Source organism: Eptatretus burgeri, chromosome 4, assembly GCF_056783735.1.
Source record: "Eptatretus burgeri isolate ZD-2024b chromosome 4, Ebu_testis_v1, whole genome shotgun sequence".
Lineage (NCBI taxonomy): Eukaryota > Metazoa > Chordata > Myxini > Myxiniformes > Myxinidae > Eptatretus > Eptatretus burgeri.
Window position 1 is genome coordinate 129,788,112 of NC_140964.1, and position 12,855 is coordinate 129,800,966.

General features: G+C 43.3%; 1 protein-coding gene across 2 annotated transcripts in view; it reads right to left on the reverse strand.

Moving 5' to 3' along the window:
• The window catches only part of LOC147029109 (segment polarity protein dishevelled homolog DVL-3-like), an 86,431-nt gene that overhangs the window by 31,385 nt on the left and 42,191 nt on the right, over nucleotides 1-12,855 (reverse strand). For both annotated transcript variants that reach the window (XM_085876192.1, XM_085876191.1), the window contains exon 8: nucleotides 11,752-11,891. In XM_085876192.1, the coding sequence (XP_085732318.1) occupies nucleotides 11,752-11,891 (140 nt within the window). The remainder of the gene's footprint in view (nucleotides 1-11,751; nucleotides 11,892-12,855) is intronic.

Sequence of the window (12,855 nt, forward strand, 5' to 3'; positions counted from 1 at the left end):
AAATGTCCTGTGTACGATGCTGTTCATGTAGACTCCAATTTTTATCTCCGCCACCGAAGGTGGCGTGTCTGTCTGTGAGCAGGATGTGTCTGTGTGTGTGTCTGTCTGTGAGCAGGATATCTTAAATTTTGGACAGATTCGGACGAAATTTGGTGGACAGGTTGAGTGGGCGACAAGTACAAATTGATTAGATTTTGATGAAGCTCCGGATCCGGATTCGGATATGAGAATTTCTATTTTTATTTGATGATTCTTCACAATTGAGACATGGAGCCAAAATGACATGTAGCACAATATTTTAAAAAAGTTATGGATAGATTATGATAAAAATAGGTGGATTTGTCGGGCACATGATTAGAACAAGCCGATTAGATTTTGGTTCAGGTCTGAATGCAGATCCTGCGTATCAGTGGGATACAAAAGGTAAACTGTTCAGCCTAGTGGAGGTATGCGCTCTCCTGAGTCAGGTCAGGTCAAGTATGGGAGCATGCGCCGGAGCAGCGCATCGCTACGTCCACTTTCCGCCAGTACTCCAGGGGCCTCCGTTTGGCCATCCCCCAGGGAGATGCCAGGCCAATCCACATATCCTTGAGAATGCCGATCAACCTGCTCCAAACACGAGGAACGTGGTCAGCCCATTGGCCTCTTCCACTCACAAGGTTCCTTTGCTGAGAGAATCTAGTGAGCAGGATCAGGGTCAGGAAAATGAGCCGCATGTCGATACAGCCATAGCTGATGCTCACAGACTATGCAGGTAACAAATCTCATTTGTGTCCATCTCAGCAATGGATCGTTGGACACAAAGTCCGAACAGTGATAGCCAAGGATTCTCTGGAAAGACCTGATCACAAAGGAATTAAGTCTCCATCTTAGATCCCTGGTCAGTCCAAGTCTCACATCCAAAGAGCAAGACTGGAAGCACCAAGGACCCGAAGACTCGGACTTTTGTCCTCCTGCACAAATACCGGCAGCGCCACACCCCATGATCTAGTGAATCCATGACTCCCTAGGCCTGACCCAGACGTTTATTGACCTCTAACAGCCAACAGAGACATGAATATCACTGCCAAGGTAAGTGAACCTCTCCACGACCTCAACATCCTCACCACAAACAGGTGCAGACAGGACAGGAGCATCCAAGATGTCATTGTAAGCCTGGATTTTCGTTTTTTTTTACCCAGGAAACCCGTAATCCCAGCGACTCGGACTCATTCAGCACCCCGAGGGCCCCCAAAAGTATATCCAGAGTCTCTGCAAAGATGACTGCATCATCTGCAAATTCAAGGTCAGATAACTTGACATTCCCAAATGATGCATCGCAGCTTGACCTCTCCGACATCCCCCCCAAAATGCAGTCCATGCAAGCACGGAAAAGTGTGGGGGGCAGTGCACATCCCTGACGAACTCCAAAAACAACTGAAAATAAGTCGGAGATGGTACCACCACAATTCACAGCATTCTCATTTCTAAGAGTATCGTTCAGACATCAGATTGATCAGTTTGGTGGCACCCCACAATGACAAAGAATCCTCCAGAGGGCATCCCGATTCACCGAATCAAACGCTTTGCAGAGATCAACAAAGGCTGAAAGCAGCCCCTGCAGAAACTCTCGAAATAACGAAAACGAAAAAAACAAAAACCCGAAAATAACTTGACAAAATTACTGCAAAACTGGAGGTTTTTGGAAGGACTCTCGGACCCTGCTATTCGCGGGGGATTGGTTCCTGGAAAATGCCATGAAAGTCGAATCCATGAATGTCAAGGCATTGTTTCAATGGGAAAAAGGGGGATAGGTTCCTGGCGGTTTGTGATTCATGAGGGAAAAATCAAAAATCCTTAGAAAAACTGCGAATACACCCGCAAAGAAACCCACGAAAAGCTGTGAAAACGCAACACAGGGCTACAAATGTAGAAGCACCTCCCATTTTATTAACTGTGAATACGCTGGGTCTGCGAATATTGAATCCGCGAATAACGAGGTCTGACAGTATTATGAAGGCGATTTGTGTTCTCGTGTTCAAGTATATAATTCAATTTATATAAGAGGTTTAGAGGTGGATAAATCAATTAATTCTGGGTTTTACCGCCATTTTACCTCGTGTCGATTACATCACCTGATTTAACATGTTACATTAGTTATTCGTACCTGTTGTTTGTGTCCTTTATAACGTCCTTAAAAACAGAGGTTTTCTCTTTAGAATTAATTTCAATTTTGTTTGACTGCCATTCAGGCAGACAGAGTAAATATATTATCTCACTCCTCTCTGGCATGTATGGTCAGGAACGCAAATTTGTCTTCCGATTCATGTTCAAAATATAACATTAGATTTAAATAAGTTGTTCCTCGATAAACTGGCAGATAGACAGACAGACAGATGGATGGACATGAACCAATTGCTGAACCCCACTTTTTGCTTTGCGTGCACAGGGTAACAACATATCATGTGTTTTTTGTGTATGCTTATAGTACACGTGATTAAACGCATGAAATTTTTGCACAGAAATTTGATGCCATGTTGACAAAAAGATAAGCAAAATGTAAAAGATACTTACACATCCAAGTAAAGTCTATGAAGGGCCTCCATTTCGTGGCAAAAGCATGAGCGGTTCTGAATAAGATCATAATCTTTTCTATATTTGTCTAGTTCATGGATGACAGGGCCTTCTCTGCAAGGATTGTACTTGGAGGGGTTTGCCTTGATGCTGAAATATCCTGCACTACTGGTAGTTCTGCGAGCTGTGATCCTTGATGCTCTCAATTTTGAAGTTTTGCATCCTCACAACATATGGGTTCTTTCTATGGAAGACTTTATTGGCATATTTTTGACAGCAGTGCAATGAAGAGATGAGCAATGCAAACAATGTAGCGCCACACAAACACACCTAAAAGCTCATTTGCAATTGGACAATAACTGAACATAGTGTATCGACAAATCATAGGACGGATTTCAACAGAAGAAAAAAACAACAACAAAAAAAAACAATGGCGGTGCACCAAGAAAACACTTAAATTACTTATATTTAAGATTTTAGATATATTGGCACTTTTTTTAATTTACGATACAGATGTCATCGAAATGCACCTCGGCAGCACGTTGTCGATTTTTTTTTTGTTTTTTTTGCAGCATTCATGAATATTGTAATGAAAATGGACTCTTAGGGGCTTAAAGGGTTAATTAGCTAAGTAGTTATATATCTAAATTTCATGTTTGGAAGAGGTGTATTAGAAACCCAAATTGAAGCCTGTGAAGACAGTGTTAACAGGGCCTCAAATTGTCTACCCCCCCCCCCCCATCCAGTTGCATATTTTCACTGTTGAAAGTGCTTTATTTCACATTTATTTATTTGATGAGCAACATTTTTCCTTTCTCCTCACCAGCCTCATGACCGTCGACTGCTCTCGAGCTGGCTGATCCATGGGCCATGCTCAAACTGACCAATAAGTGGTGTCAGACCAAACGGACCATGCCAGCCAATGAGCATGCCTGATGATATCACATGAGAGAATGTTTTGAACCAAGATTCTGAGGAGAGAGTTCATTTGAGATCCGGGACCTTTTTGGGTGAGGTCTGTGTCGGGTCTGAACTGAGGACCGGGAGAGTGAAGAGCGAGAGCTGGCTTTCCCCACCAGAACTCTTTCCTGGAAAGTCGCCGGGTTTTTGAATCCCCTACCCCCAACCCCTCCCGGTAGGAGGAATCGGTTCCAGAAGTCTGGGAACCCTAACCCAAAGCTTGTCTGGGCCAGCCGGAGACCAGGATCACAGTCAGTATGACCACTCCTCATTTTCATAAATGCCAAGGTGAGCCAATGAAAAAAGCCAAGAATTCACAAGGTTTCGGAAAAGTGACGATAATAGAAAACCTATACGCCAAGAAAACCTATAGAAAACCAAGACGCCAAGGTGAACAACGAATAGCCAAGATCTTGTGAAAAAAGCCAAGGAGTGGTCACACTGATCACAGTATGTTGTAAGGGGGAGGAGGGTGGGGAGAGTGGGAGTGGGGAGAGGGGAGGTGGGAGGGCAAAAAAAAAAAAAAATAAATCACAGCCTGCCTCTCCCGTCCAATCTAACCAAGGGTTTCTCTCTGCTTGACCAGGCCTAAAAAAAACTTCTTTCTTTTATTCTCCCCATATCTTCTAACCCTTTTCTCTCTCCAAGTGTCTGAGAATCCAATGAGAGATAATGTCTTTAACTCTAACTGCACTGGGGAGAGGGGGGTTAGGAACCCCCTCCCTTGAGATTTTTCACAACCACTTGGTATTTCAAATTCTCTTCTCATGACTTTTTCTCTATCTCTGACATTTTCTAATTTTTTTTTTGCCAGTTGTATGTTCAGAAATGTCAAACTAATGAATAAACATCATTTGCAGATTCATAACTCATGCAAATTCAAACATTCACCCAAAATAATAAGTAAACATTGTGACTTTCAACTTGAGAAACAAAATTCTTTGAAATTGCACACTTTTCAAGCAATCTCATCTTTCCAATGTCAAGAATTGCAAGTTTCTGGGCAAAATGCATAAAACTAACATATTGCAGAACTAATTAGGCAATAATTAGACAAATTAACATATTATGACAATTTTTTTTTTTAACCATCGCATTCATTACGTGACGATTTATGTGCGTGCAAATTTTCAAGTTCATCGGACCATCGACGGTCGAGATGGGGGGGGGGGGGGTGGGGAGAAGTCAAGGAAAGCACAAAATTACCCAGTTCAGTTAGGGTTAAGGATCGGTTAAGGAGATTACCCCGACAATTTTTTTTATAGTTACAAGCGTGATTTGTTTACCGATGGGATGTCTTCTTCTGCTTCGCATTTTTCTCTCACAGTTGTCGATTTATGTCTTCCTTCCGTGGGTTTCTTTTTACACATTTTATTAAACGGGATTATTGATTAGTCCTATTGGTTTCTGGGTTCTTTCACTTCGTGAGTGAGCGAGTAAATTTCCAGAGGGCACACGTGAGTTCAGTTCTCGGAACGTGTAATCAAATTGAAGATCCAAACGTTTAAACCGAGCCACCGTTTGGCGCTTTCTAATTTAAAACAACGCCTCCCCTCGGCGTATTGGGAGTTTATTGCAGGTGGTCTCGCGTCACTTGTTAGTGAGCAGAGTCTGTTACAATATGTTGTCATAATCCCACAAAACTGAATCCATAGGATAACCAACCACCCCCCCCCCCTTTCCCAAAAAAACGTTGCCCACCAGATGGGCAGACTAATCATGTGAATATCGACTACGAGAGTAAAAATGCCTGCCCTGTGAATGTGATCAGGTGTTTCGAAACACTCGTTCATCAGTTTCTTTATTTATATTTTTGCTCGTGTGTGTGTGTGTGTGTGTGTGTGTGTGTGTGTGTGTGTGTGTGTGTGTGTGTGTGTGTGTGTGTGTGTGTGTGTGTGTGTGTGTGTGTGTGTGTGTGTGTGTGTGTGTGTGTGTGTGTGTGTTTTTTAAAGAAAATTTGTTTCAACAAGTCTGCTGTACTTGACAAAAGGTTCAGATCAGGACAACAGAAGATGCTTCACAAATCACATTTGCAGTTCCAACATCAAGAGGGGAGAGGGTGCACACACAGAAATAACTCGATTAAAACCCCAAAAAGGGAATAAATAAATAAAGAGCGAGCTTGCTCTTGCCTTTCACTGAAACCTTCATTTTGAGCATACGAGCCAAAATCACTTAAGATAATAACATTATCTGCAGCCATTTAATACAACCTTTATTCACACAAGAAATAAGTGCAGTCTCCCGTCCACTTAGCCAAAGGCAGTGCCATTGCAAGAACTAAACAAGGTTGAATCATAGTACATACAATACACCAAATCTGTTTGTATGTGAGGAGTCAGGTGTTTCGAAGGTCAACGACATATTTATTGTATTATTTCACGAGAGTGTTACGGACCAGTATAAATATGATTGTCAGGCAGCAAGCGTCCAGATATTTATTCTGCTTTACTTTGTGGCTACTCAACGAGATATACTGTCGGACCCCGACATTCACGGGGGATACGTTCCTGAAAAATTCCACGAATGTCAAGGTATTGTTTTATTTCTTATTATTTTTTTTAGCATGGTCTAGGCTCGTGGAAGAGTGACGACACAGAACAAATCAGGACACAACATAACAAAGGGAACAGCAGGAGAAAGGGGGAAAACCAACAGCAGGGCAGAGGGAGAAAGTAGATGGAGATGGATAAACAAGGGATGCAGGTAACGATGAAGGGTGAGGGAGAACACAAAGGGTGGACAATATAGATACATAAGCAAAATTGTGTTTGACCACTTTGTGATTTTGTCAAGGTCTGAGGAGAGGGAAGAGGTTGCTGCCTGTCTGTCAGAGGGATGACAAATGTCACGGCAGTGAGTGGAGTCATCAGCAAAGACATAAAGAGGATTTTCCAGAGCGTCAGTGAGATCATTGATGAAGATGAGGAATAATATGGGGCCCAGAACACTGTCTTGGGGTGGGTACTCCAGCCTTGACAGGGAGAGGAGATGAAAGTGTTCCGTTGACAGCCACACTTTGGCTATGAGAGTGGAGGAAGTCAGTAATCTAAGAGTGGAGCTGGCCTTGGATTCCATAGGCACACAGTTTGGAGAGTAAGACAGGATGTCAGACTGTTTCAAGAGCTCGAGATATGTCCAGACAGCCCTGATTTCATGTGTGATAGTGAGAGCCTTCACCATCGTTGGGAGAGTAGAAGCAGCATATCCAAGGTAGAGTGACCAGATTTGAATTTAAATTGATGATTTGAGATGAGGCTTTTGGAGAAAAGGAAGGATTTTGTATCAACTATGATGATGGATGCCATGACCTTGCTGATGATTGGAAGTAAGCTAATTGGTCTGTCGTTGAGGGGATCCGTTTATGCACCTTTTTATGTAATGATGTGATGTTGGCTGATTTCCAAGCAGATGGAAGGTGATCTATGGTAAATAACAGGGTGAAAAGGGAAGAGAGAGAGAGAGGAAGTGCGAGAGCAGCAGAGCAGGTTTTTAGGACATGTGAACTGATGCCATCTGGTCCATTTGCAGAGTCAGAGTCGAGGGTTGCCAGAAACTTTTCCCCCTTTTTAGATGCAAAAGACAGAATTCAGGAGCAATTGAGTGTGAATGGGAAGGAAGGGTACAGAGAGGGAGGGTTGGGGACACAAAATTTTGAAGCAAACACAGAATTGAGGCATTAGGCCTTCTCACGAGCAGAGTCAGCTGTGGTGCCATTTGAAGTGAGGAAAGGGATGGAAGGGGAGCATACACCAGAGACCAAGTTGACAAGACGCCACCAGGTTTTTGAGGAGGGAGACAAGTTTGAAAGTTCATTGTTGAGATTGGACAGATGTTGTTTTCTGGCTTGACTGAAAGTAGACACACTTGTTGCGGGCTTTGTGGAATAATCCGAGGTTGATTTTGGTCGGATTTGCCTTTCAGGAGGAGAATGTAAGTTCTTTTAAAGCAACAGCCTCACTACAGGATTCAGAGAACCAAGAGCAAGATGAGATGGGATAAATCTGTGCATGGGAGAGAGAGAGCAGTTATCTGTGAAAGAATTCCTCAGCTGAATTAATATCAGCAGTAGTGGATTTCAGAGACCAGTTGAAAAAAAAAAAGAATAAAAAGAAAAAGACCCCATGAAAGTCAGGGTCTGCTAGCACTTGGTGTTTAGGTGAAGATTTTCATTTAAATGTACTTTGGTAAAGTAAAAGTTGTTTGAGCCGTTTCATGTCCTGTTGAAACCAGCCAAGGCTGTCCTGTTTCAAAATGACCAGCCAAGGCTGCAGTGCGGCACTGGAATGGCAACAAAACGAGAAGATTGAGACACTGATAGTAGCTGCATTGGCCTTGGCAACGATAAACAACTCTTGAGATAAGACACCAAAGGCACTGCAGTGGATTTTCCCACGATAACAAAACAAAGTTTAAAGAGACGGGCAGTTAGTAAAAGATATAAAAAGCACCGGCAGCTTGCATGGAGCAGGAGAGAGGGAACATGGTGAAGGAGAAGGAACGGCTGCTGCATTAAATTTCATGTGGCAAAATTCAGTTTAAAACAAATTCAAATAGTAAAGCAGGAATATGGGGTCCACTTTATGTGAACCTGGAATGCTTCAGCATTCCCCGACTATAAACGAACCATCTTTCACCCCCGCTGTACATTGGTCGCTCTAATCTACCGGTCAGTCTACTCGTCAAATCTACTACCCTGCTGTTGTCTCGGAGGCTACTTCAAAGCAGGCATCTCCTCATTGGCTGCATCGAGATGGTAGCCTGCCTGTTCCTTCACTCTCTCCTCACCTGCTTCCAGTAAACATTGTGCTTCACAGCTTGGAGCTCCCGAATTCAACCCCTCTCTGAGGCAGCACGACCTTTGGACTTGGGTTCTTCTCTATGCTACGGTGTTACGAGGCTTTCACCCTCTGAGGACTTTTGCGACACGACTGGCCTGTCGGATTCTTCCTGTGTGCACCCACTGGACAAGATCCTTTTGAACGTGCTCACAGCTAACCCTTCACTCATTTATAAGCTGCTGGGGTGTATTTTACAAAACTGGTTACCTGAGATAAGTCATGAGTTAATTCATAGCTGCATTGATATCTGTGTAGTTTGTACTTCATTAATTTGTGGATTCTTAGGAAAGTCATTCAGAGTTGCTTTTAATTAGTATTATCGTTTTAAAGACAGACAGTAGGGATTAATAAATATTACTTATAAATATCCTTCTGTCTCTTTTCGAATGCTGGTTTCACCCGTAAAACAACAAAAAGGGCACATCAGTGTCTTTATTAATATTGTGCCACGACATTCTCCGAGTAACTGGTGCACTCGCTTTGGTGCCTTGACATGGACACATAACGGTATGTATGTATGTACAGTATTTATGTATGTATGTATTAAGAATCAAATGACTTGGAAGATCTCCACTAATTTTTGCGTCTGTGCTGGGGATACCAGTGAGCGCAATTAAAATTGGCCCCTTATTACCTCAGGGTGGGGGAGACAAGTGATGCTGATAATTATAAGGTGGAGGGGAGGCACACCCAGAATTTTTACATTGGGGAAGGAGGGCTCAACAAGAATACATCTATCTATAATTCCAGCAATCTCTGTGTGTGTGTCTGTGACCGCTGTTTCTCGACAACCACTGGTCCGATCTCATTGAAACTTGCCAGGTATATTACTGGGGTCCTGTGGATGTGCCTTATCAAGGTTTGATATTAATCGGACAAGTGGTTCCCAAGTTATGGCCATTTATTTACCAAACCAATGACAGGACACGGTGCTATGACGTCACGATTGACGTCACAATTGTTCTTTTTTTTCCACGTACGGGCACGCACGTATGGCCACACACGTATGGGTATGCGAGAGCAAAGGAACGGCCTGTGTGGTTGTTGTTTCTGGCACGCGGTTTGAAAGTTTTTTTTTTTGGCACGTACGGCCACGCACATACGGGCATGCACGTACAGGAACGCACGTATGACCACGCACGTACGGGCCCGCGAGAGCGAAGGAACGGCCTGTATGGTTGTTGTTTCTGGCACACGGTTTGAAAGTTTTTTTTTTGCACGTATGGCCACGCACGTACGGGTACGCACGTACGGCCACGCACGTACGTCCACGTGAGAGCGAAGGAACGGCCTGTGTGGTTGTTGTTTCTGGTACGCGATTTGAAAGTTTTTTTTTCCCCCACGTATGGCCACGCACGTACGGGTACGCATGTACGGCCACACATGTACGTCCACGTGAGAGCGAAGGAACGGCCTGTGTGGTTGTTTCTGGCACACAGTTTGAATTTTTTTTTTTTCACGTATGGCCACGCACGTGCGGGCATGCACGTACGGGCCCGCACGTAGGTACGTCATCCATCAGATCCTTCAAAATCTGTTGGTTGCAAAATCTGTGATGGGTGTACGGGCATGCACTACAAAAGCAAACTACAAAATCTGTGATGGGTGTACGGGATTACGCACGTACGGGCACGCACGTACGGGCACGCACGTACAGGCACGTACGGGCCTGCACTAGTATTTGTAATGGGGAAGGGGGAGCACAATATTTCCAAAAAAGGGAGGGGGAGATGACGTAACCACAATTTTTAAAAAGGAGCTGGTGGGGAATGGGGGGACCACCTAAAGATCAAGTGCGAGCAGACCCTGACTTTCATGGGGTCTTTTTCTTTTTATTCTTTTTTTTTTTCAACTGGTCTCTGAAATCCACTACTGCTGATATTCAGGGCCTAAGACCGCTCTCTACGACGAGTAGGGCATCAAGGCTGGTGATTTGCCTGTTGTGGCCAGAGCAGAAACTTTCCACAGGGGTGTGGTGAAGGGAGCATCAGGACTCATCTTTTGTGCTGGGACTTGGCTTGTCTTGCATTGTTAGCCATCTCTCTGGCCATAGGCTCTGGATGCTCTATTTACTGTAGGACATGGTCTTGCTGGACAGGCTGCCTCACAGCCTTCCTGCACCCTGCCTCAATTCTCCTGCTGCTCTTCCTGGAGCCAGTCCTGCAACCAGTGGCCTGGGTTTCCCCCCTGCTATCTATCTCTATCTCTATCTCTATCTCTATCTCTCTTTCTATCTCTCTCTCTGTTTGTGTTTATGTTTGTGCTTGTGCACCCAGGCAGGTTTTGTTTCTTGCTGTTCATTTAAGTTATTTATCATGTGTTTCCATCTGGGATTGCCGTCTGCAATGTGTCGTGTTCATTAAACATTTATTTATTTCCTAAAGCATGCGTGCATGTCTATTCCTGCCATCCTTCCCACGCAAACCATTTAGACTTTATTGAGAATACCTGGAGGGGAAATTTGTTGAGAAAAACAGAGATGATGATGAACACGTTTAGACATCTATATATATATATATATATATTACTAAAACTCTAATCTTGTATGTATGTATGTATGTATGTATGTATGTATGTATGTATGTATGTTCCTGAAATACAGCCAAAACGGTACATGATAGCACAAAAATTTTCAGCCCCCCCTTACTCACCATTCTCCTGCGGTGTGTAGTATCAAGTTTCGTTAAAATCGGGCAACGAAAAAAATTATTAAAAAATCCATTCCCGATTCAGTCAAGAACTCTTCAGGAGAATTTGATCAATGCAAACAACCTCAGCGGTATAGTTCACTGGAGCTATCCCATTTTTTTCTTGAAATGATTTGTTTTTTATCAACTGCTGTCACAACGGGAATCCAACGGGTTCACAGGTCGTCGAGTCGTCATTAAATCGCTAAGCACCTACAAACACTCAGTTTGGCCTTAATCTTCTCGGTGGGTATCTTCCAGGCGAACGACCTCAGCATGTGATATTCCCACCCAGAATTGCTTGCCGTTTCAGGTGGGGGCAATCAATGTGACAATATAATTCGCTCCTTGAGGGAGCAGGTATTTGCTTGGTAAACAGAATTGCAGTCACAAGGAGAGGAGTGAGTAACAATGAGAAAGAAAACATTTCACAAAGCAAAGCAAAGGGTGAGAATATTATCGAAAGGAAGATATTTGGTTTGGAGGAGATATTCAGTAATGGTATGGGCAATCGTATGGCATACGTTATCCTTTGACAGTAGACTGTAATGGGCAGACTTGATGTCACGTAATTAGCACTCAACAGCTGGATCTTACATATGTCACAACTGACTGCTGGTTGTATCATTTCTGGGGAATGGATTTATGTTGCTGAACCTGGAGGCAAAAATGGCCGTCAATGGGTCTTCACGATATTTCCAAATACATACCTGCAGCAACATGTCTCCAGGCTCAATGCGACCATCTGCAGCAACAGCACCTCCCTTCATGATGGAACCAATGTAGATTCCACCATCGCCGCGCTCATTACTCTGCCCGACAATACTAATGCCGAGGAAGTTGTACTTCTCTGCAAGTTTACAAAAACAGAAAACAAAAATTGACCTTTTTATGGAGACAGTTAAAATCAAAAAGTATTTTTGTTGCCTCAAACAAAAACTACATTCCTCTGACGCTCAAAACCAAACCATCAAGAGTCAAGACGGTCGATCAAAACACCACAGCAATAACCAATTATAAACAGCTAATTAAAGGTTTGTGTTCATCCACGAATATTGAGAACCAAACAACATGCACACATGGGCAAATCTCATTCAGCACCAACATAGTTGCTTCATTTTTCAGAACAGTAAACTCCACTCGACTCAAACAATACCTCCCACGCTCCTTCAGAGTAACATTGTCGAGACTTTGCTCCGGTTACCATCTCCACACTTAACACCCATCAACACAAACTCGACCGAACTCAAGAGCAGTTCTGCCCACACTGTCACCTTGAACAAATTCCAAATTCCTGCCCTAACCTATGGGGGGCACTGCATAAGCGGCACAGCCATGCCCTCAGCCAATGATGCCACATACAAAAGAATTATATATATATATATATATATATATATATATATATATATATATATATATATATTAACATAATGGAGCTCATGTGCAAATATATATATATATTGTTATGTGGAATGGGGAGGGGGATCCAAAGCTAGATTGTTGTAAGTATAACATGATGAGTGTGATTTGAGTAGGTTAGATTGCCATGTAACAGGGAACTATCAGGGTAAGTCGTTTGTTCCATGTGACACTGAGGAGGCAGCATATGTAATTGCAAGACAGGGTAGACAGAGTAAGGTTGTATAATGTCTAAACTTCTGTAAGTCGAAGCCAGGCGAGTAATTGGAAGTTTCACGGAGCATAGAATTGGCTCGGTAGGATCGTCATGATCTGTCTGGCAGGCCAATGTGTGTGAGCCATGGCAGTAAAGAGGAGACCTCAGTGACTTTGAAAAATGGGCAGTTGTTGGGACG